Source organism: Heptranchias perlo, chromosome 25 (genome assembly GCF_035084215.1).
Source record: "Heptranchias perlo isolate sHepPer1 chromosome 25, sHepPer1.hap1, whole genome shotgun sequence".
In the NCBI taxonomy this organism is placed as follows: Eukaryota; Metazoa; Chordata; class Chondrichthyes; order Hexanchiformes; family Hexanchidae; genus Heptranchias; species Heptranchias perlo.
Window position 1 is genome coordinate 14868206 of NC_090349.1, and position 23800 is coordinate 14892005.

The 23800-nt window shown below is 46.0% G+C and overlaps 1 protein-coding gene across 1 annotated transcript in view; it reads left to right on the top strand.

Moving 5' to 3' along the window:
* kremen1 (kringle containing transmembrane protein 1) overlaps window positions 1-21652 on the top strand; it is a 134230-nt gene extending 112578 nt beyond the window's left edge. Inside the window, exon 9 of the mRNA XM_068006292.1 lies at window positions 19689-21652. Coding sequence (XP_067862393.1) covers window positions 19689-19845 — 157 coding nt within the window. The 3' untranslated portion in view covers window positions 19846-21652. The remainder of the gene's footprint in view (window positions 1-19688) is intronic.
* The last annotated feature ends 2148 nt before the right edge of the window (window positions 21653-23800 follow it).

A 23800-nucleotide genomic window follows, 5' to 3' on the forward strand; every position in this document is an offset into this window, starting at 1 on the left:
TGACAGGCACCAGTGGTAACTTCCCATCTCGCTGACAAGAGGCAAGTCCAAGAATACTTGACAGTATCATCCCAACATCAAAGACTCGAGGCATTTAGCTGCTATATTCGTTCTTCAGCTTGCACTTTCTAGAGCGAGTCTTATGATATGATGCCGCATAGCTGTCAATTATTTTTCTACTGCTGTGGCAGGCATCAGATTTATTAGCTGAATGTAAAGGAGGGTGTTCCAGTGTCCTTGGGTGGTTGACAGACCTTTTTCTACCCTCTCCGTTTCCGCTTTCTCTCTCTCTCATATTTATAGTCATTGGCCCTGAAATTCCACAGGGGCTATACTGTAACTCTGGGGGGATCACTCCCGAGTGGCCATTCTTCATGTGTGAACAATGATGTGAATGTCAAAATCTGTTTGACCATCGGAGCATCACAGGTATCCCAGATCCTATCCTCACTCAACGTCTAGGGGTCACTGGAATCTATCAACCTTGGCTCAGTGGTAACACTCTCACCTCTGAGTCAGAAGGTTGTGGGTTCATGTCCCACTCCAGAGACTTGAGCACATAATCTAGGCTGATACCCAAGTGCAGTACTGAGGGAGTGCTGCACTGTGTGAGGCGCTGTCATTTAGATGACGTTAAGCCGATGCCCCTTCTGCTCTCTCAGGTGGATGTAAAACATCCCACAGCACTATTTCAAAGAAGAGTAAGGGTGTCCTGGCCAATATTTATCTCTTAACCAACACCTAAAAACATTATCTGGTCATTAGCACATTGCTATTTGTGGGATCTTGCTGTGCGCAAATTGGCTGCCGTGCTTCCTACATTACAACAGTGACTACACTTCAAAAATACTTCATTGGCTTCAAAGCACTTTGGGATGTCCTGAGTTGTGAAAGGCGCTATATAAATGCAAATCTTTCTTACTGGTCTGGAATATCCTCCCCTTGCCCCAGTCCAGAGGTACTGAGGGCAATTATAGTGCCCTTGTAACCACCCTGGCTTGAATCAGTTAAATCAGCACAGATTGAACCTTATAAGGCTAAGCTGCTCACTGACTTAACCAAGTCACTAAAAGTCTATTTTTTCCCACTTTATTTTGTGTCTCATGAGGCATTAATTATTGAGTTCATTAATGTTTTCAATTATTTTTTACCACCAGTAAAGCCAACCTCGGAACACAAGCTACGATTCTCAACCCCACCCTGCCCTGCCCTGCCCCATCCAGTCTCTGTTCTGTCCCGCTCTCGGTTTTGAACTTGGCAAAAGATGGCATTCTGCCTAAGACAGAGCTGAGAGGCGGCTTGCTCTGTTAATCCTGCTGTTGAAGTGGTTTCTGGGAGGCATGCCAAGGCAGCTGGGACACAAATCATGTGCGGTTCCCTTGTCACTTTCTGATCCCTTTTTAATTTCTGTTTTTGTTTTGTCTTGGCCTCTTCCTCCTATTTGTACGTACTTGCTCGCAGAAAGGTTCCCGCCTTTGCTCATTTTACAGAAAATGTAAATGACCCCGAAGTCCCATGATGTTGTCCTCCCATCCCGTTTAGGCCGTTCAGGACATTTCCCCGGGAGTCCACTGATCTCCTGCCAAAGTTACGGTGGGAAATCGGGACAACCCCCTAAAAATTTCACGGCCAATGTGAACAGATATAGAGGTAGAAAGTGTGACAAAAATGGGATTTTTATTGTCTTTGGTTTTATAAATTTTTAGGGTAATTCTTTATTTGAAAAGCAGCAGCTAGCAACGTGCCTGTGATGAATTTATGAAATTTCCTTTCTTCCTTAGTCTGTGGATGGCCAATCTATATGTTATCTACAGTTATTCAATGTGGATGTCTGACCTAAATGTATTCTAGTTTCATATCTCAATTTCAGTAACCTGCTCCAGCCCAACAACCCTGCGAGAACTCTGGGTTCCTCCAATTCTGGCCTTTTATGCATCCCTGATTTCCTTCGATCCACCATTGGCGGCCGTGCCTTCAGCTGCCTAGGCCCTAAGGTCTGGAATTCCCTCCCTAAACCTCTCCGCCTCTCTATCCTCCATTAAGACACTCCTTAAAATCTACCTCTTTGACCAAGCTTTTGGTCACCTACCCTAATATCTCCTTATGTGGCTCGGTATCGAGTTTTTTCTGATTATGCTCCTGTGAAGCACCTTGGGGCGTTTTGCTACGTCAAAAGTGCTGTATAAATGAAAGCTGTTGTATCCATGTCTGGCTGCCAAAAACACTGCCCATTTATGTTTCCATGGGGCCATTTTATATACATTCATCTTGGCTCTAGCAGCCTGAACATATAGGCCTAGGCTTTCCAATAGGGGGGCGGGGGAGCATTTCCAGCGGATTGGGACTTCCACCTTCCTTGGAGATGCCCCTCTGACCACAACATGAATTTCTGGCCCCCGGGACATTTACATCTTAGAGGCAGGCTTGTGTCATGCCGGACTGGGGGTGGAGACTTGCTGTGGCAAGGCCTGGGTCCTGCCATACTGGGAGGAAGAAGGCAGCCACTGAGGAAAATTATTTTCTAAAAAAAAAATTTCCTGGTGTTGCACAGACGTGCTCTGAGAACATTTGCACGGTCCCCTCAAGACCATACACCTGAGGCCTCTCCGGCAATCACTGAATGCTGGATGTCGGTACCTAACTTGCAGCCACTGCATGCAGCGTTCGAACTGGGCAGATAATAGGAAACTTGACGGAGGCTTTGGGGTCAATTTTCGGATGGCCGAGCAGGTGCGTTCGTGGCGGGGGGGTGCTCCTAAAATTGGGGATAGCCGGAGCGGGTCTGGAGCCCGGCTCCAACCCGCCCACTTCCGGGTTCCCCAATGACGCGAATCGGCGCGCACGCAGCCCACGCATGCGGGACTCCCACCGGCAATCAAAGCCCACTTAAGATCATTATCTGGGTACTTGAGGCCGTTTACAGACCTCATTAGTTGGAGATTTTAGGAGGATTTGGATTTCGGAGGATGGGGGAAACACTCCCTGTTTAAACAGACGAGTTGAAGCCAGCAGCCAGTGGCAGCAGCAAAGGTCCATTTAACAGGTGCGGGGTAAACCCTCATTCATTGCAGCAGGGCACTCTGTCACCTCAGACAAAGTTTTGCCTGCCACACCGTTGTCTCCACACTCCAAATTATTAAATCATACCCCAAACTCTGCTGTCCAAACACATTTACCTACTTCGTGGACCCCCTCACACTCACACCATCAGGATGGGGTGGGGATCCATTGCTGCATTCATCACTCCACTGGAGGACGAGCAATATCACCAGCCTTGCCAGGCACGCCGTCCACCTCCGCCACGTGGAGCTACACAACACAGTGCTGCGCAACAGGCACCTGCACAAAGTAGTCGTGCAACTACACATCCACCCACTGTAGGGTGACCCAATGGGTGGCATCAAGGGTGTTCATGGAGAACCTCATGAAAGAGCCTTATTGCACAAGCCAGTCAAGAATGGCCAAGACGTGGCAGTAGTGGTGACAATATAATATGTAATGTGAGTTGATCAGAAATCAAATATAAGTAAAAACCATGACAAACCCTCAAACACCCTTGTGCATCCCCTTCATGCTCACGACACGTTTGCCTTACGCTTCCTACTACACATACGTGATGCATACCCTGTGGTTGCAGCACAGATAGTGGCAGGTTGGGTGAGGCTGACCGTGAAAGAGATGCATGAGAGGGTGAGTATGAGATAGAGCCATGAGATTGTATGAGGATTGGGTTGAGTGGTAGTGGTGGGATGAGTATGGGGAGGTGAGGAAGTGTAGGTAAGATGAGGATGAGCTTTGAGTGGGTGTAAGGAGTGATGTGATAGAGTAGTGTTGGCAGTGCAGAAGGAGATATGGGGTGCGGGCGGTGATGTGGCAGACGGAGTGTAGGGGAATAAGTAAGTGTACTCACTTCAGCTGACCTGGTTAGGTCATTGAAACTCCTCCTGCACTGTATGCAGGTGCGCGATATGTTGGTGGTGCTGGTGACCTCCTCTGCCACCTCGAGCCAGGCCTTTGTGGTGCAGAGGCAGGCCACTTCCTCCCGTCCGCCGGGTGGAAGATCTCCCTGCTCCTCCTTCTCCTCCTCACCCCATCCGGTAAGAGCTGGAGTGAGGCATCATTAAACCTGGGAGCAGCCTTCCCCCTGGGCTGCTCCATGCTGTAATTTTGCCTATTTTCTGCAGCATCAGTCAGTGGAGGACTGCCCCTTTAAAAAGGGCTCCTCCAGCTGACAGCCTATGATGCGGGTGCGCAGTCCGCCCGCTGCGCAGCTTTCCAGCGTGAAACCCGCAAGCCAAGGTAAGTGGCTTCAACTTACTTGCGATCGCGCGCCAAACCCACCGATTTCACTTGGCGCGTTACCCACGCTGCCAACCCGCCTCCCTCCTAATATCGGGCCCTTTGTTTCCTTCCTTGGCCTCGAGGTTACCATACTCTCACTCACGTATGGGTAAGGGCCCCTCAGGAGCGGTCCACGGAAAATGGCACAAAGGTAGGGACACAGCAGAGCTCGTCCCCAAGTAGCCTTCCACTCCCCCTGCCTCAGATCTGCTGCAAAAAAACTGTCGGAGGAGGAGGAGAGTGGCAAACCTAGGCCATAATTCCTGAATCTTGTCGGCCGTTAAGACCTGACCCGATTGTAGAGCTGTGCCGGACTTCTCCCCACACTTAGCTTGAGTGACATGAGGCTCTTGATCTAGCGGCAAATTCATGGACCCACAGTATCACAGGTTCCCTTCAGATCAGGTTGTTTATAATTTATCTATTACCTACAAATAAGCTAAGCTAGCAGAATATACATTTTAATACATATGGGGGGATTTTTCTTTAAGAAGAATTCAGTTTATTGTACCAAGAGCTGGCATGTGTTGCTAGTCTTGGCTAAGGGAAAATATTTTTGCCAAATAAAAATAAAAACACTGCGATGGTGAACCATCAGGCAACGTAAAATGTGGTTTTATTTGCTTCTAGTGTGGGGAGAAAGGGGGGAGAAGACGAGAAGAGCAGAGGACAGTGAAAGAACTGTGTGCTTGCTGTTGGCTGCACTCTCCTGAAATAAAAGCCCTTATTGATAACCGTATTTAACCATCTCAGTTACACAGCACCAAAATTCCCATTGTTTTTACTAGAATAGTTGAAATTCCAGCCTGTCAAAAAAGAGCCCTACAAAGTAGCAGAGTTAATAATTACAGACAGGCATTGCTTGCAGCGCAGCAGTTTTTACTTAAATCAAATATGTATTTGATGATGGGACTAAAAGAAGGAACAGAAAGTTCTGGTTTTGTGCAGGCTGCAGGTGCAGTCGTTTGGAGAGAGAAATCTCCTGCCTGGACATGTGAGAAACAGATGGTTGGCGATGGGAGTATTCCCGGTAATGACAGGGCCGCACTGTAAAGCTGCGCGAGGTACAATGGGCCAGGGCGAGGGAACAATCACACCCAAACCCTGGTAACATCACACCATTGAGATCAGGTGGAGGAGTGTCTTTTAAAAAAAACAATTATGTTCATCAAGGTGATGACTGTTAGTGCACGATATTGGAACTCTCTTATTTTAGATAGTCATAGGAACAGGAATAGGCCATTCAGCCCCTCGAGCCTGTTCCGCCATTCAATTAGATCAAGGCTGATCTGTATCTTAATTTCGTCTACCCGCCTTGGTTCCGTAATCCTTAATACACTTGCTTAACAAAAATCTATCAATCTCAGTTTTGAAATTTTCAATTGATTCCCCAGCATCTACAGTTTTGTTGGGGGAGAGAGTTTGAGATTTTGACTACTCTTTATGTGAAGAAGTGAATTCTGACATCACCTCTGACAGACCCAGCTCTAATTTTAAGGTTATGCCCCCTTGTACTGGACTCCCCCACTAGAGGAATTAGTTTCTCTCTATCTACCCTATCAAATCCTATAGACAGTCAGTGCCAAGCGCTCCCAGATCAGGTACGGCACAGTCAGACACGAATTAAAGCACCCTTAATTCTGCCCCAATATCCTGGCTCAGTACCAAGCTTGAAAGGGCAGCCCCTTTACCCAGTATCATTCTATTAACATTTTCCACACCAACTACCCTGGGGCATCTCAGAGTGAGATTGCTGGTTAGTGACAAACTCAGTGGCGTTTTGTGTTGTTGACGAAGAACTAGACTGAAATTGTCCGACCTCATTTCACGTTGGTCCCTTCTGACCAGAGGAGTCTTTCATCCCATCAGTCTGAGCTGGATTTGAATCCAGGTCCCAAGAACTGAAAAGCCACTGTCTGTTTCCCACCCCCTCCCCCCCACAACCTCTCCATTTTTCTCTCCTCATCTCCTGAAGGCAGTGACTCCTCACCGACTACAGCTCTGTGGATGTCAGGTGTCCTCTGATACCTCAACCAAAAAAGGCCATTTTTTCATGTATGAGTCTAGACGGTAAGGTGTTGGCAGGCCATGGCGGGCATCACAGGCAAAATTGACCCTGTCCTCATCCGACATCTGCACGCACGTGGGTCACTTGTTAGCGATTGGGAGGGGTGACCTTGGCTGATTTCCCCCTTCACAAGCCAAGGACACCAAGGCCAGTCTCAATGCCACCACCAGCACTATAACCCTGATTGAAACAGAGATCAAACCAGGGGCCCTCCTAGCCTCTTGGAAAAATTGAGCGCAGATGGAGTGATAGGAGCTGCACTGTAACATGCAGTTTTATAATATGACTTTTTGGAGATTATTATTTACATTTTTACTCTGATGTCAGAAAGGGTAGTGGAAATCTGAAACTCTGTTCCCAAAAGGCTGATAAAGCAGGGGGTCAACTGAACGTTTCAAAACTGAGATTGATAGAATTTTGTTAGGCAAGGATATTAAGGATAATGGGATCAAGTTGGGTAGCAGATCCAGGTCAGCAATGATCGAATTGAATAGCGCAACAGGCTCGAGGGGCCGAATGGCCCACTCCTGTTCCTATGTTCCGATATAAGAAAGAAAAAGAAGACTTGTATTTGCATAGCACTTTCCAACAAATCTCAAAAACATCCTAAAGCAATTCACATAGAATGAATTACACTGAAGTGCAGTTATTGTTGTGCTGTGAGTAAAGTACACTTAGAATTATTAATGTGAGAAGGACCTTCCTCTTTGTACTGACTGGGTAAAATGTCCTAAAATACACTTTAACAAGATGGCAACGCCCATTGAAAGAGATTTGTGACACAGTTTTTATAGTAAAGCTACTTCAGCATAAACACAACCAAAGAGTTCCCATTATGGAGCAGATTATTGAAATCTTTACTCCAATGAATCAGTCAAAGAGGCAATGCTTCTCTTCGTGAAAAGAACGGCAAGGAAAGACTATCAGGCCCACTAATACATTAAAGAGACAGTGTCCCAGACATAGAGTTGTTGGGAAAGCTTTTTCTGTTACTGTTTTTTTGTTCTAAAATTAATATTTTTGGTACAGTTTGGACCCTGCGGAAGAGGAAAGTTTTATTCAGGTTTTACCTGAAGAAGGTCAAATAGCCAAATTTCTGCTTTAAGGCATTTTTGTTTTCCATTTTTGTTTTCAGCCTGCACTCTAGAATTCCTGCTGATGCAGACTGATTTGCATTACCTAAAGGTAATCATTACAGAACGCAATCCATTTGTAATTATACAGAAGGCTAAAACTGGGATTTATTTTAAAAAACATTGATTAATTAATTAAATGAATTTTTTAAAGGTCCTGTTTTAACACTATTTACTGCAAGAGTGGTATAACCGGGTGATGGAGGAGGGTTTAAACAGCACACCTACACCGAGTCGCATCAAACCCGATGCACTTCAAGTTTTGGGGAAAAGCACAGTGATCAAGGTATACACCTTATTTTTCCCAGTCACGCCATCCCTCGGGGCATGGGGGGGTGGCTGTTGGGCACAAACTAGTAATGAGATTGATTGGGCTTAATTGGCATTGTGTCGACTCCACGTGTTGCACTGGTGCTGACACAACATGGAAATGTGCTCAGACCCTCACATTAGAATCATTGAATGGTTACAGCACTGAAGGAGGCCATTCGGCCCGTCGAGCCCTTGCTGGCTCTCTGCAAGAGCAATCCAGCCAGTCCCACTCCCCCGCCCTATCCCCGTAGCCCTGCAAATTTTTTCCCTTCAAGTACTTATCCAATTCCCTTTTGAAGGCCATGATTGAATCTGCCTCCACCACCCCCTCAGGCAGTGCATTCCAGATCCTAGCCACTCGCTGCGTAAAAAAGTTTAAATGGGTACGAGGAGAAAAGAAACAGGGGAATTCAGTATTACCTTGTTATGTAACCAATTTGGCTTTGAATTTCTGCCAAAACCAGGTAGGCGTGTAGTCAGATTGTTAGCATAACTGTGTAATTCCCTCCACAACACCCCATCATTCTGAAAGAAAGGCCATATAACCTGTGCTCAGGTCTCAACCAGTACCGACTGGACCAGGAATAAACTCACACCAATTTTTGAAGAAAATACACCTGTAGTTTGGTCATTTATTTCACTATTTGATACACTGGCTGCAGTTTGCATCCTAATCACTACCATGCAAATACCCCACAATAATATTTTGCATCAGAAGCACTTAGTAAATAGAACTTGTGACGACAACAACTAATACTACTACAACTACAACCACTACTATTACTATTACAACTAATACTACTACTATTACTACTACAACTTTTTTTTTTATTCGTTCATGGGATGTGGGCATCGCTGGCGAGGCCGGCATTTATTGCCCATCCCTAATTGCCCTTGAGAAGGTGGTGGTGAGCCGCCTTCTTGAACCGCTGCTGTCCATGTGGTGAAGGTTCTCCCACAGTGCTGTTAGGAAGGAAGTTTCAGGATTTTGACCCAGCGACGATGAAGGAACGGCGATATAATTCCAAGTCGGGATGGTGTCTGACTTGGAGGGGAACGTGCAGGTGGTGTTGTTCCCATGTACCTGCTGCCCTTGTCCTTCTAGGTGGCAGAGGTCGCGGGTTTGGGAGGTGCTGTCGATAATACTACTACAACTATTACTACTACAACTAATACTACTACAACTATTATTACTACAACTACCACTACTACTGATATTACTACTTACATTTAGAGAGCATCTTCAACATAAGTAAAACCTCTCAATGTGCTTCACAGTTGGGTTTGAACCCAAACAGGAGTGGGAGGGAAGATTAGGGAAACTGGCCAAAGATGTGGTTGAAAAGGTAGGTTTTAAGGAGACTTTTGAAGTTGGGGGAGAGATGAAGCCTGGTAGAGGGGTTAAGGGAGAGATTTCCAGAGTGTGGAGGCAAGATGGCTGAAGGTGGAAGGTAAGGTAGGTGTTGATCAGCATAGGCTTACGGCCAGAAAATATTATTGCTATAAAGGGATAAATTGCTACCTGGCAGGTCTAAAGCTGTTTTTACGTTGGGTTTTTATATTGGATATTAGAAAAGGTGACCTAAAGCTTGGTTAAAGAGGTAAGTTTTAAGGAGCGCCTTAAAAGAGGAGAGAGAGGAGGAGAGGTTTAGGGAGGGAATTCCAGAGCTTAGGGCCTAGGCAGCTGGCACAAAAACCACCGCTGTCAGTAGCAATTTGTTCTTTTTGCAGTGACCTTAGGCTTTGCTCATACAGTAACCCTTAGGTCTGGAAAGGTCCCAGCGGATTGGAAAACCACAAACGTAACACCCCTATTCAAGAAGAGAGTGAGACAGAAAGCAAGGAACTATAGACCAGTTAGCCTAACATCTGTCATTGGGAAAATGCTAGAATCCATTATTAAGGAAGTAGTAGCAGGACATTTGGAGACTCATAATAAAATCAAGGAGAGTCAACATGGTTTTATGAAGGGGAAATCATGTCTGACAAATTTATTAGAGTTCTTTGAGGAAGTAACTAGCAGGGTGGATAAAGGGGAACCAATGGATGCAGTATATTTGGATTTCCAAAAGGCATTCGATAAGGTGCCACATAAAAGATTACTGCACAAGATAAGAGCTCATGGTGTTGGGGGTAATATACTGGCATGGATAGAGGATTGGCTAACTAACAGAAAACAAAGAATTGGGATAAAAGGGTTATTTTCAAAATGGCAATCTGTAACTAGTGGGGTGCCGCAGGGATCAGTGCTGGGGCCTCAACTATTTACAATATATATCAATGACTTGGATGAAGGAACAAAGTGTCTTGTGGCCAAATTTGCTGATGATACAAAGATAGGTGGAAAAGCAAGTTGTGATGAGGACATAAAGTGTCTGCAAAGGGATATTGACAGGTTAAGCGAATGGGCAAAAATTTGGCAGATGGAATATAATGTGGGAAAATGTGAAGTCATCCACTTTGGGAGGAAAAATAACAAAACAAAATATTATTTGAATGGAGAAATACTACAAAATGCTGCAGTACAGAGGGATCTGGGTGTCCTCAAACCTGAAACACAAAAAGTCAACATACAGGTGCAGCAGGTAATCCGGAAGGCAAACGGAATATTGGCCTTTATTTCTAGGGGGATGGAATATAAAAGCGGGGAAGTCATACTACAACTGTACAGGGTGCTGGTGAGACCACACCTGGAGTACTGCGTACAGTTCTGGTGCCCTTATTTAAGGAAGGACATACTTGCATTGGAGGCAGTTCAGAGAAGGTTCACTAGGTTGATTCCGGGTATGGAAGGGTTGTCTTATGAGGAAAGATTGAACAGGTTGGGTGTATACTCATTGGAGTTTAGAAGAATGAGAGGAGATCTTATTGAAACAAGATTCTGAGGGGATTCGATAGCGTAGACTCTGAGAGGATGTTATCCCTCATGGGTGAATCTAAAACTAGGGGACATAGTCTCAGAATAAGGGGTCGCCCATTTAAGATGGAAATAAGGAGGAATTTCTTCTCCCAGAGGGTCGTGAATCTTTGGAATTTTTTACCCCAAAAAGCTGTGGAGGCTGAGTCATTGAATACATTCAAGGTTGAGTTAGACAAATTTTTGATCAGCAAGGGAGTCAAAGGATATGGGGAAAGGGTGGGAAAGTGGAGTTGAGGTAAAAATCAGATTAGCCATGATCCTCACGAAATGGCGGAGCAGGCTCGAGGGGCCGAATGGCCTACTTCTGCTCCTATCTCTCATTATGGTCTTAGGAGGTGCATGAGAGCAGCCTGGAATGGGTGCCTCTCACACGACTGAGATCAGGAAATTGCACACCTACCAATTTGGAAAGTTAGCTAAAGTTGACGAACAGCCTCAAAAAAGCCGATAGCTCAAAAACAGCCCAGAACATAGGCCCCATGACAGGTAGTTACACTGAAAGTGCAGTGGGACACAGAGCTGTGATACCTTACAGTGCACGTCTACCCAACACTTTGTTAGTGGAATTGTTCTTCGTTTCTTTATTTCTTTAGGAGAAATAGCAGGTTATGGTGGCTATGTATTGGTACTCTCAGTTAAATCTGTTAAATTGTTTTAACATTGTATTTAAGGTTGTCACTGGGACAAAAAAACCTCGTCTCCACCCACCCCCCTCCCCAAGTTCATAGCATCTCAAGATACTTACAGATGAGGCCATTTGGCCCATCTTAGGTCATGAAGAAGAACTTGTGGGTATCATTTCTAAGTTGGCCCTTTGCCAGTTTGAACCTATGTTCCCTCATCCTAATCCCGCAATTTAATGTAAAGCAGTATTCTGGATTCATCTTTTCCATTCCCTTAACGATCTTACCATACCTTGATAAGATTACCTCTCAGCCTCCTTTCAAAACTGGAAAGCCCAAGTTTCTCTAATCTTTCCTCATAACTCAGACCCCTGAAACTGAGGATCAGCCTTGTGGCCCTTTTCCGCACTGAATCCAGTGCTTGTGTATCTCCCCTGTTCCTTAGTGACCAGAACTGGGCACAGTACCCAAGATGCACTCTGGCCAGGGCACTATACAATTTCATCACAACTTCCTGAGATTCCCATTCTACTGTTTCAGCTATATAGGCCAGGAATTTCCTCAGACCTGCTCCTGTCAGAACTTCGCCTGAAGTATGGTGGCGAGCCAGTTTACGTGTACAAACCGAGTTTCCGCCACTCTTCTGGCAAAGTTTTGGGGGCGGAGTGGGAACAGCTCTGAGGAAATTCCTGGCCATGGTTTAACGCTCTATTGGCTTTTCAACAGAGGCATTCTTCTCCTCACCCTCACCTCACACTAGTAATGTCTCCTCCACGTACCCATTTGATGTAGGCACTCTTATTCCCCTCCCCCTAGTTCATACTGCTAATCTTCTTCCTTGTCTCTCTGATCATGTTGGAAGTCTTCTCCCCATTTCCCCCCCTCAATTGAAGTTGGCACTTTCCCACCGGTTCATGCGGTACTCTTCTTCCTCCTCTTAGCCCCATGTAAATACTGGCACTCTTCTTACACCCCCCACCCCCCCCCCCCCCCCGCCCTAAAATTCGCACTGCCATTCTCCTTCACCTCCCAGTTTATTCAGGTACTCTTCTTCCCCTCCAACCGCCCCAGGGCTGCTCCGGTCTCCTACCTCTTGCTGCTTCTCAAGAGAATTGAATTTTGCTGCTGTACCCTCCAGGTAGGAATTCCTGAACTCCTGAGAATTCCCACCCACAGCGTGCATCGACATTCAATCTCCTACAACTGCAACAGGAGGTAAGAGCTGCGATTAGCGCTGAGAGGAGCAGCCAAAAGCAGTGCCGAGAGAGGCTGCCAGGAGTGGTGTGAGAAGAGTTGCCAAAAGCAGGGCTGAGAGGAGTAACAGGAAGAAACGCTGAATGGAGTTACCAGGAGCGACAATGAGAGGAGTAGCCTGGAGCAGCACTGTGGAGAAGAGCAGGATGCGGTGCTGAGAAGGAAGGAGCAGAAAGCGGTGCTGAGAGGGGTAACGGGGAGTGGGGCTGAGGGGAGGAGCAGAAAGCGGTGCTGAGAGGGGTAACCAGGAGTGGGGTTGAAGGGAGGAGCAGAAAGTGGTGCTGAGAGGGGTAACTGGGAGTGAGGTTGAAGGGAGGAGCAGAAAGTGGTGCTGAGAGGGGTAACTGGGAGTGAGGTTGAAGGGAGGAGCAGAAAGTGGTGCTGAGAGGGGTAACCGGGAGTGGGGTTGAAGGGAGGAGCAGAAAGTGGTGCTGAGAGGGGTAACCGGGAGTGGGGTTGAAGGGAGGAGCAGAAAGTGGTGCTGAGAGGGGTAACCGGGAGTGGGGTTGAAGGGAGGAGCAGAAAGCGGAGCTGAGAGGGGTAACCGGGAGTGGGGTTGAAGGGAGGAGCAGAAAGCGGAGCTGAGAGGGGTAACCGGGAGTGGGGTTGAGGGGAGGAGCAGAAAGTGGTGCTGAGAGGGGTAACCGGGAGTGGGGTTGAAGGGAGGAGCAGAAAGCGGAGCTGAGAGGGGTAACCGGGAGTGGGGTTGAAGGGAGGAGCAGAAAGCGGAGCTGAGAGGGGTAACCGGGAGTGGGGTTGAGGGGAGGAGCAGAAAGCGGAGCTGAGAGGGGTAACCGGGAGTGGGGTTGAAGGGAGGAGCAGAAAGTGGTGCTGAGAGGGGTAACCGGGAGTGGGGTTGAAGGGAGGAGCAGAAAGCGGAGCTGAGAGGGGTAACCGGGAGTGGGGTTGAGGGGAGGAGCAGAAAGCGGTGCTGAGAGGGGTAACCGGGAGTGGGGTTGAGGGGAGGAGCAGAAAGCGGTGCTGAGAGGGGTAACCGGGAGTGGGGCTGGGGGGAGGAGCAGAAAGTGGTGCTGAGAGGGGTAACCGGGAGTGGGGCTGGGGGGAGGAGCAGAAAGTGGTGCTGAGAGGGGTAACCGGGAGTGGGGTTGAGGGGAGGAGCAGAAAGTGGTGCTGAGAGGAGTAACCGGGATTGGGGTTGAGGGGAGGAGCAGAAAGTGGTGCTGAGAGGAGTAACCGGGAGTGGGGCTGAGGGGAGGAGCAGAAAGTGGTGCTGAGAGGGGTAACCGGGAGTGGGGTTGAGGGGAGGAGGAACAGGAACATGCTGATTTTCATCCATAAGCACGGATAAGTGGACAGTGTCCTGAAAACACTGTCCATATGGCATGTTTGGGTTTGCTATGTGGAGTATGGAACACTGAACCCACACTACCACCTTATTCTCTGACTCAAAGCTCCCCTACTTGTGACGAATCTCTCAAGTTATCCTTGTTGCTGCCGAGATGGCTCAGTGGGTAAATCCACTTTCTCTTGTGGTATTGAGCATACTGATCATTGTTGCCCACTGTGATAACCCTCCTGCCGGCACTCGGGGCTAGATTTTCCTCCTTCTTTATTGAATGTTTTCCTTCATTGACATTTTAGCGACGCTGGGCATCTGAAACACTGTTGCATTCCCAAATCCAGCGTTATTAAGGAGGAGGAGGGCAGATAATTTAAAGGGCCGCTTTGACTGAAGCAACTGATTACTCTGCATCGCTTGCCCTATTCAAAGCAGGGGATCGAAAACTTAAATTGGATGTCGTTTATCTTCAGCCAGCAGTGCTTCTGCAATTTCTATTCCTCCCCCACCTGAGATGGTTGTGTGGTTGGTGCCATTAATGGCCCCAGACCTTGCACTTCCGATGTAAATTACATTGACCCCAGGAAATGGGCCAAGGACACAGGCAGAAGTCCTGCCCTGGCAAAGATCTGCCCCTATTGCGACAGTAGGGGAAACATCTATCCCTCCCTGTCTAGACTTGCTCATTCTTCATCGTCGCTGGGCCAAAATCCTGGGAAACCCCTTAATTAACAGTACCTTCACCACACAGATTGCAGCAGTTCAAGAAGAGGGCCTACCACCACCTTCTCAAGAACAACTAGGGGACGGGCAATAAATGCCAGCCTTGCCAGCGACTCCCATATCCCAAGAATGAGAAAAAAAGGCATGACAAATGGCCACTGGTGCGATGTACTGCAAGGCCACTGTCAGCAGTAGAACTGTCCCCAGGCATGAGACAACTGGAGAAGAAGAGTAGAGATTGAGCCGAGGGGATGAGGATGAGATTCTAGTGAAGAATTTGATGAACGGAGGGGTGACCTCACGCAGTTGGGCTCTCCCTAGGGTCGCCAACTCTGGTTGGACATGTTCCTGGAGGTTTCATCACATGACCTCACACCCAATTTTTTTCTCCCCATCGCTAATATTTTTATAACTAATAAACAAAAGTGCTCAAAGAAAATGAAAAAAATGCACAATTGTTTTTAAATGCCCTATGACTATTCGTCCGAGTTGCTTGCAGCTGTGTGCAGGAGATTAATCTTTAAATCCTGGACTCCAGGACAGTCCTGGAGGGTTGGCAACCCTAGCTCTTCCTCTTCATTGCAAGCTGTTTTACTGGTTTGTACACACTCTTAACAAACAACAGAGTCCCTTTAAGGCTTTGAGAAAATTAGCTTTTCTGGTTCATGAAGCTCTCAGTAGTAAGATGGGTTCCTGCTGTTTTATGAGCACAACATGTCATTAGTCGAGTTGATATTCTGTGCAATGTTTAATATACTGTAGCATGTCCGGAAACCAGACTGAAAAAACTCTCATTTAAAATTTGATTTGATAAAAGTTAATCTTATGGAGAAAAATAATCAAAATCTCCCCAGCTGTAAAACAGTATTAGTCTCGAGACATAACTGTGGATTCTATTTGAAAATAAGATTAAAGGAGAAGCAAACTGCGGTAAATACTTGGAATGTAAATTAATTACCCCTAGATGTGTTCCATGTGTTCAGTCTTTATTTATCTCATCCACTTGTTTTGAAAACAGCAGAGCCCAGAAGACGCCTGCTCCCTGCATGGCGAGGTCAAGAGAATAGCTTTTGATAATGTCAGCCAATTGGATCTTAGCCGACCATGTCCATGCCCAGTATCATCTTTGTAATTGTTCTCTCCTACACCCAACAGCAGCTATTTTCTGTTATTTTGTTTTATTTACCAATTCCCCCTCCCCCCCCCCCCCCCACCACAAAAGGAATTGAACAGAGACAGAGTTTTCTTTTTTTTTAAACAAAAGAATCCCAGTCAGGGTACTACTGGTTGTCAGCTGTGGCTCAGTGGGTTGCACTTCTCGCCTCAGAGTTAGAAGGTAGTAGGTTCAGAGCCCCACTCCATGAGACTTGAGCACACAATCTAAGCTGGCACTTCAGAGGAGTCCTGTGTTGTCTTTTGGATGAGACGTCAAACCAGTCTGCCCTCTCAAGTGGACGTAGAAGATCCCATGCGACTATTTTGAAGAACAGCAGGGGAGTTCTCCCCGGTGTCCAGGCCAATGTTTATCCCTCAACCAACATCGATAAAACAGATGATGTGGTCTTTATCACATTGCTTTTTTTGGGGCCTTGCTCTGCCCAAATTGGCTGCCGCATTTCCTATATTACAGCAGTGACTACACTTCAAAAGTGGCTGTAAAGTGCTTTGGAACGTCCTGAGGTTGTGAAAGACGCTATATAAATGCAAGTCTTTCCATTTTTTTTCTTTCCTTTTTACTTTCCGTTGATTTTGGAAGTGGGCGGTGTGTGGAACGAGCGCCGTAGAATCATAAATTACACCACAGGACAAAGAGATCTGGCCTTTTACATCTGTGTTAGTGCCAGCTCTTCAGCTGGAGCTATCTACTTTAAAACCATGTTTCTACCCTTTAGAATCATATAAGTTACAAATTGCAGAATAAAATATTGAGAAAACAACATAACATACTTAAGAATTTGGAATAGATCTCCCACCCAACCAGACGCCCCTTAATGATGTTTTGTTGATGCTGGTCTGATAGCTCTTTGTTCCAAGTGTGAGGCAAATCACAGCTGCAGGGCCAATACTTGGAAATATGTACAAAGTAAAAGTGTATCTACCACAATCAAAGAATTGCCTTCATCTCATGCAGCTTCCTAGTATCAGCATTTAGGTTGGGGCAGAAAAGGTCTTCAATTTGGGGTGGGGTGTTGATAGTGATAGAGAATGCTCAGTACCCCAGATATAAACGTTTGGAGTAGGAGTGAGAACTTTTGAGAGGAGCTGTAAGTTTATTTTGTTTTCCTACTGGGTATTTCGTACTGCCGAGTACATATCCCTTGTACATTCTCCAAGAGGTGGCTTGTTAGAAAACCCTACAATTACAAAAGTACAATTGGGCAAGTTGCAACAACACAGCGCGAAAGAAGATGCAGCATCGGAACGTTGGTGGGGAGAGTTTGGTAATCTTACATTCGCATCAATGACACCTTTAACTACGAATGGCTGGCTTTCTGCCTCATGAAAAATAAATGTGAAAGGTCGTCCATTCAAAATACAGTGCAGTTCTGAACTTGGCCTTTGGTGGTGCACTGTAGATTGGCATAACTCAGCAGTTTCCATGGCAACGTCTCTCTTTATTATCATCATCCGAAATTGCAAGAGAAAAGGTCTTAAAGAGAAGAGGCTGTCAGCTTATAATTATACCTGATAATGGAGCTGAATGCCTCTCGAGTTCCTGCAACTCCTTTCCGCTCGCAAATGGTCTCAAAACCAGCCATTGCCCACAGCAACCACAGATGGGTTTCTGGCATTTGAACAAATATTATCATCAAAGAATACAGAGGCCTCATCAAGTCATTGATCGTTTTAAAGTTTAGAATTGGAACAGTTGGCTTTCCAAATCTGTGGCGCAATGTGTTTCAGAGAGATTTTCGATTTTCAGCATAAGGCAGATCTCTTGTACATTTGAATGATGGTCTGATCGTTCTTTATTCCAGGTGTGAGGCAAACTACAGCTGCAGAGTCAATTAGCATAACCTGTAAGCAGTGTCCACTGATAGATGGGAGATGAATGGTTCAATGGGTTGGGATTAGGTTCAGTTGCAGCACAAATTAACTTATAGAATCATAGAATGATACAGCACAGAAGGAGGCCATTCGGCCCATCGTGCCAGTGATGGCTCTTTGGTAGAGCTAGCCAATTAGTCCCATTCCTCTGCTCTTTCCCCATAGCCCTGCAAATTTTTTCCCTTCAAGTATTTATCCAATTCTGTTTTGAAAGTTATTATTGAAACCGTTTCCACCACCCTTTCAGGCGGTGCATTTCCAGATCATTACAACTCACCGTGTAAATTTTTTTCCCCTCATGTCGCCTCTGGTTCTTTTGCCAATCACTTTAAATCTGTGTCCTCTGGTTACCGACGCTTCTGCCACTGGAAACAGTTTTTCCTTATTTACTCTGTCAAAACCGTTCATGATTTCGAACACCTCTATCAAATCTCTCTGTTCTAAGGAGAACAATCCCAGCTTCTCCAGTCTCTCCACATAACTGAAGACTCCCATCCCTCATCAAACTTGTATTTACTCGGATTGTTATGTTTAATATCTCAGACCTCTCCAGTTTATTGCTTCATTATTTAACTGTTCCTTTAAATGCAGTTCCTTTGTCGTTGGTGGCACTGAGTTAGCAGGTCGTGCGTTCAAGTTCCACCCCAGAGACTTGGGGCTCAATTTTGAAATGGTGGCGGGTTGGGAACGGGAGGGGGTGGGTGAAGGTGCACGCAGCAAACCCGAATAAACAAACCGTACCGTTTCCGACGCGATCGCACCGTAATTGATGGTGATTATCGTGCTCTCCGGGTTTCGCGCCCGGCAGCCAGCCTGATTGACTGGCTGGCTGCCGACAGGAGCTGCAACGCGAGGGTGGGGGGGGGGTCCGAGAAGGAGAGAGAGCGAGACGTCATCCAGCACTGGAACGGAAGATTGGGAGGATGGGGAGAGGGGAAGATCAGGGTGGGAGGGGGGCTGAAGAAGGGGAGATGGGGGGAGGGAGTGAAGAAGCGGAGATTAGGGGGACATTGGGGGGGTGAAGAGGGAAAGATCGGAGAAGGAGACACCAGGGCAGGGTGGAAAGGTAGGTTGATTTTGTGTTTTAACTTCATGCAATGATTTTTTATGTAATTTATTTAGTTTCTTTTTGCCCGATCTGGCCCTTCGCGCCTGGTTTCACCAGGAGTGAATCAGAAGCGGTGGGAAAGCCACCCAGGTAAGTTAAAAATCGTTCTAAGTACGTAATTTGTCACAAGTAAAGTGCCTTAAGTACCTCAATGAGGTACATTTGGCTCTTTAACTTCTGGATTCAGGACGCCCTCGCATACACATGTGCTTCTGTGGGGAACTCAGACGTCGGCGGGTTGGAGCTGGGCTCCGAACCCGAGCCCCCCCGCCCCCAATGCACCCGCATTTCCCCAGGAAAATCAAGCCTAATTGAACCTGGGATCTTCCTGGTGAGTATGGCTCAGTGCGATACCAGTCGGTGGATTGGCTGCCTGAGCCACAGGCACCTTGAACTAATCTGTTAACTGTGATTAAACTACACAAAAAAAACTACCAGAGCTAATGAAAGAAGGAATGGTGATTAGGAGGGAAATACTAAGTTCTTGTCACACTTCTTAGGCTGATGGCAACTTGATTATGGATTACAGGATCGCTTGCTTCACACGGTGCGGGCAGAGCCATTAAGATCAGTCAGCTGATTTGTTCAATTGGATCAGTGGATGGGGCACTTCAAGTAGGTTACTGCCACTTTCTGTATATTAGGGCAAAGCATGTTTGAAACGTTAGTGCACCCTGAGTGGCATTTATCCAGTTATAAGGGGATACTAAGTGCCTCACCTCTCCCCTTTAGCTAAAGGAGGACTTGAAAGTTATGAATGCAAAAATGTTAAAAATGATTCTAATGAAATGCAAAGCACTCAAGAATTACAGATCAATGAACTTTGGTACTTAATAGGTCAATTGATTTTTTTTTTAGGTCTCGCAGAATTCCGGCACAAGACAACTCAGAGAACTGCAGCCAATCATCCCCGTCTGAACCCTGGGTAATCACCTACAAACCCTCGACTATTTTGTTCTTTAAGAAAAAGCTGAAGGACCAACATGGAGATCGAAGTCCACTTGTGGGTGACTAACCTACTGCAGGGACTGGGATCGAACACCCCAAGAACTTCCACCACTTGTCCTCAACATGGAAGCTCCTTTAAATTATCTTTCAGTTGCAACATCCAGCACTTTGATACCTCAGTGTGAAGGTGGCTTTAAACTCACCAAATTAAGCACTTCACAACGGACACACGCATTCACCCACGCCCATTCGAAGCACCACCAGACCAGCTGGTTGGCATCTCCAAAGCCAGAGTCCAATACAAATACAAGATCTCGGCAACTTTTGTGCACTATGCTCTTATAGTTCAACAGGCTGCCACCAGCATGGGGCTATACATTATATTGACTGGAATTCTATTGGGCTCGATTAAGAAACGGACACTTCAGAATCCTTCTGGAAATAGATGAGGACTAATATTGTTTCCATCCTTCAAGCTAGGACACTCTTCAGGTGACTCACTGCTACATTCATGCAATGACCATCCAGCCCTTCTGGCCATGGTTGTCTGCATTATCTAACTGAGCTCTACGGGTGATTTCTTAACAGTTGCAGAAGATCAAAGATCTTTAACACCAAACCTGCTCTTAAATTTTCGAAACTAATCTACAATCAAAGTGTAGGTAAAGAACATGTGGACAAGTTTTCGGATTAGCAGGAAACCATTATAAAATCCCCAGTCAATGGCTAGTCTAATTCAGCCTCCGAAGCCTTCATTGCTTTAACAAAGGGTCATCACTGACCAGATGAAAGCAGCACAGAAAGAAACCAGAAATATGCTCAAATCTATAAATCCATACCTGCAATCCATTGGGAATAATTAACTCGAGGGTGGGTTTATCGAGGTTTTAGTACAGAGAATGCCAAAGTTCATCTCATGCTAAAATGGTTCCCAGTTTTCTAAAACGAGTGCTAAATGTAAGGCTGAGAGAGCTGGTGATGGTGCAGTTCTGTTGGGGTTCCCTCCATTCAGCCCAACCTAAGCTTGAAACAAGCCTCTCCTGCCTTTTCAAAAAAGCTTGAGTCCAAAATAAGTAGCGCTGTGCGTGTGTAGAAATTCATTTGTATTTATTTATACTTCTCCCCTCCAGTGTTTTGTTGTTTACCCCTCTGCGGGGCACCATTCACATTGCACAGTTGCCTGGCATGAAGTTGGGCAGTGACCTGCTCCCAGCTCTCTGCCAGCCCTGGTGTGTAACTGGTCACTAGGGGGCATGTGTGAGAGGCCGGGCTTGATCTTCCCCCCCCCCCACCGTCCTTATAGGAAAGCATTTAACCTTTGTTCAAGATCTCCTTTCGCTCTCCCTCCCTCCCTCCCCCATTACCCAGGTGAGATTGAGAACTCACTGTGTACCGAATAATGAGGACAAACCTGCACCCTTCAGCTCTGTGGCAAAGCACTTACGTAACCAAACCACTAGGGCTAGAAAAGAGTTTGGATTGGGGTCAGGTTGATTGAAATCCTCAATGAGCTTGACTCAGGAATATATTCATCCCTAGGGAAGCACTTACCTGCACTGTAGGATAGTAGAACATGAAGACCAGTAGACTATCTGTATAAGTGTCCCATTGACAGCTATACAATATGCATGTTGTAGAAAGACCAGTGACATCCTGTGCCGCCTGCCAGCACTGCCAAGTTCAAACTGAAGTAAACCCCTCCCCATACTGATATTGTATTGGTCAGAACTCCCTATCTTGTCTCCAGGCAACGCGGTAGACTAGTGAGATAACTGAAGGGGTTTCGGGCGCCAGCACCTGTCGCTCCTCCACAGGCAGCTCGCCCGATTGAAAAATGAGTTTCAGGCCGCTTGCCTTGCCAGCAGCGGCCCGAAGGCAAGTCCTGGGAGGGGGGCTTTGGAGCGGCAACGTGGGAGTGGGGGGATGCGGGGGGGTGATCGGTGTACTGTGCAGTCAGGGGAGCACTCCTGCTTTGAATTTTGTTTAAAGACACTTACATTTTGCTGATGGTCGCTCAGCGACCGCTTCAGAACCTTGAGTGGTGCACGTCCGGATCCTGCTCCATTTTGCGATATCAAATTTCGGACAGGGGGCCTAAAACAGGAGTTAGGCCCATCATTTACATCATGTAAGGGGCTTAACGCTTGTTTTGGGTGGCCATCAATATTGGGTCAGGCATCTTTCAGGTATCCTTTAGGCATGGGACGTCAGTCCCTGAAATTGGCTCTTGTTGCGCTCGTTTTATGCCTATAAAACGGGCACACAAGGTCCATGTTCTACCCCTTAGAGCCAACACGCCTGCTATGCTAGTTCTGCAGCTGTTCAACTTGAATAGAAGATTCCAAGCTCTGGGTTAACTAAAAACAGTGCCAACCCTGACTGAAGCCCTGAAATGACGGAGTTGTTCCAGATTCTGGCTTTCAATGAATCTTCCAGCAATGCTGCTTATTGCAGAGGCTTCGGTACAGCGTCTCAGACCTGGCCTGAAACGAGAAAGAAATGGCCGGGTGAGGTAACCAGCAATATGCAGAGCTCTGGGCCAGTGATGCATGAAATTACAGCCTGCCAGACATTAAAGATAGACCAAAGCTAATAAACCTCAGGCTAAATAACTCAGTTATCTGCCACAAACAGCCAGCCTATTCTATACATCAAAGGCCAAAATAAATGTTGCTAGTCACTAAAAATACTCCCTTTTGTTGTACATATAGTGACAGGATTAAGAAAAATATTGTTTTTAACCCAAAGTAACGTTAATTATGAATAAACTGAAACTGAGCAAGATTGAAAAGAATTGTTTTAAAACAATAATTAGAATACATTACAAGCCTGCACCTCCCTACACAGTTTCAGAGCCATGGTTTAATCAGACTTTCATGATGATGCCATGTTGACATGTGCCTAATCAGAATGGCAGTATGACAGGCTCCTCAAGCCATTCTCTGTGGTCTTAAGGCCTTGCGGGGTTATTTTTTTTTAGGAATGCTAGTTTGCAAAGATACAATACGGAGCTCAATGGAAATGGAACAATATCCAACACGGGCGATCTGTGAGAAATGTGTTTCGCAAAAGGTGGGTGAAAAAAGTATCAAAATTGAAAGCAAGAACACAGTTCAGCTCAGAAGGGTAGGAGCCCACTGTGTATGAAGGTGCACCTAACTGTACAAGTCACTACAGATTGTTAGGTCAAACATAGGAAGGTGTATTAAGTACATAGATATAGTACGATAAATAGGTTAGTTGGGGTAAGTACAATCAGAACCAACACTGTGCTGAGTCAATTTGAAGCATGGCTTGGGTCCCTCAGGATCCCCTTATTATCTGCTTTCCAGAATCGGCTTGACTTTTAGAAACTGAACAATGTTTAGCCCTTAAAGGGACCACCACTTCACGTCTAGCCAGTTGAGTTCAGTTCGGGCTTTGCAGTAGTCTTTTATACGGGTATGTCATTGTGAAAATATATGACCCGCCAGATTGTGAAGCGTTACTGAAGGGGCTTTCTGCATTTTTCTTCAAAGAGTTCTGCATACAATACAGGGGGTTCTGGTATTTCAACACAGGACTTACAGCACTGCTGACGGGTTCCAGTTTAAAGTTACGCGTTAATGATATGTTTCAAAGGTTATATTTCTGGAAGGGTTTTTAATTACTTTTGGTAGTTAGGGGCCACATGAATTTTCAAGCTTTTTCAGTATGAATGAGTCTGCATACTTGGCGTGTCCTTACATGCAAACCTCAATCTTTCTTCTATCAAAGCAGCCTTTAATTATGGTAATTGAGTAGAGATAATTAAGGTGGGACTAGGTCTTATCTTTTACGTTAGCCGATTGTGTGTTTTTTTTCACTGTTTGCTAACATTACAGTAGAGGAGAAATAACTTCCATCGGAGCAAAATCATTCTCTTTACCAAAAACATGCCAATGAGAGAACTTTTATCGATTGGATTATCATTTCAGGTCTAGTGATTGTCAACTCACTATTCTCATTTGAGTTCTTTGACCCTGCTTTTTCCACAATGCCTG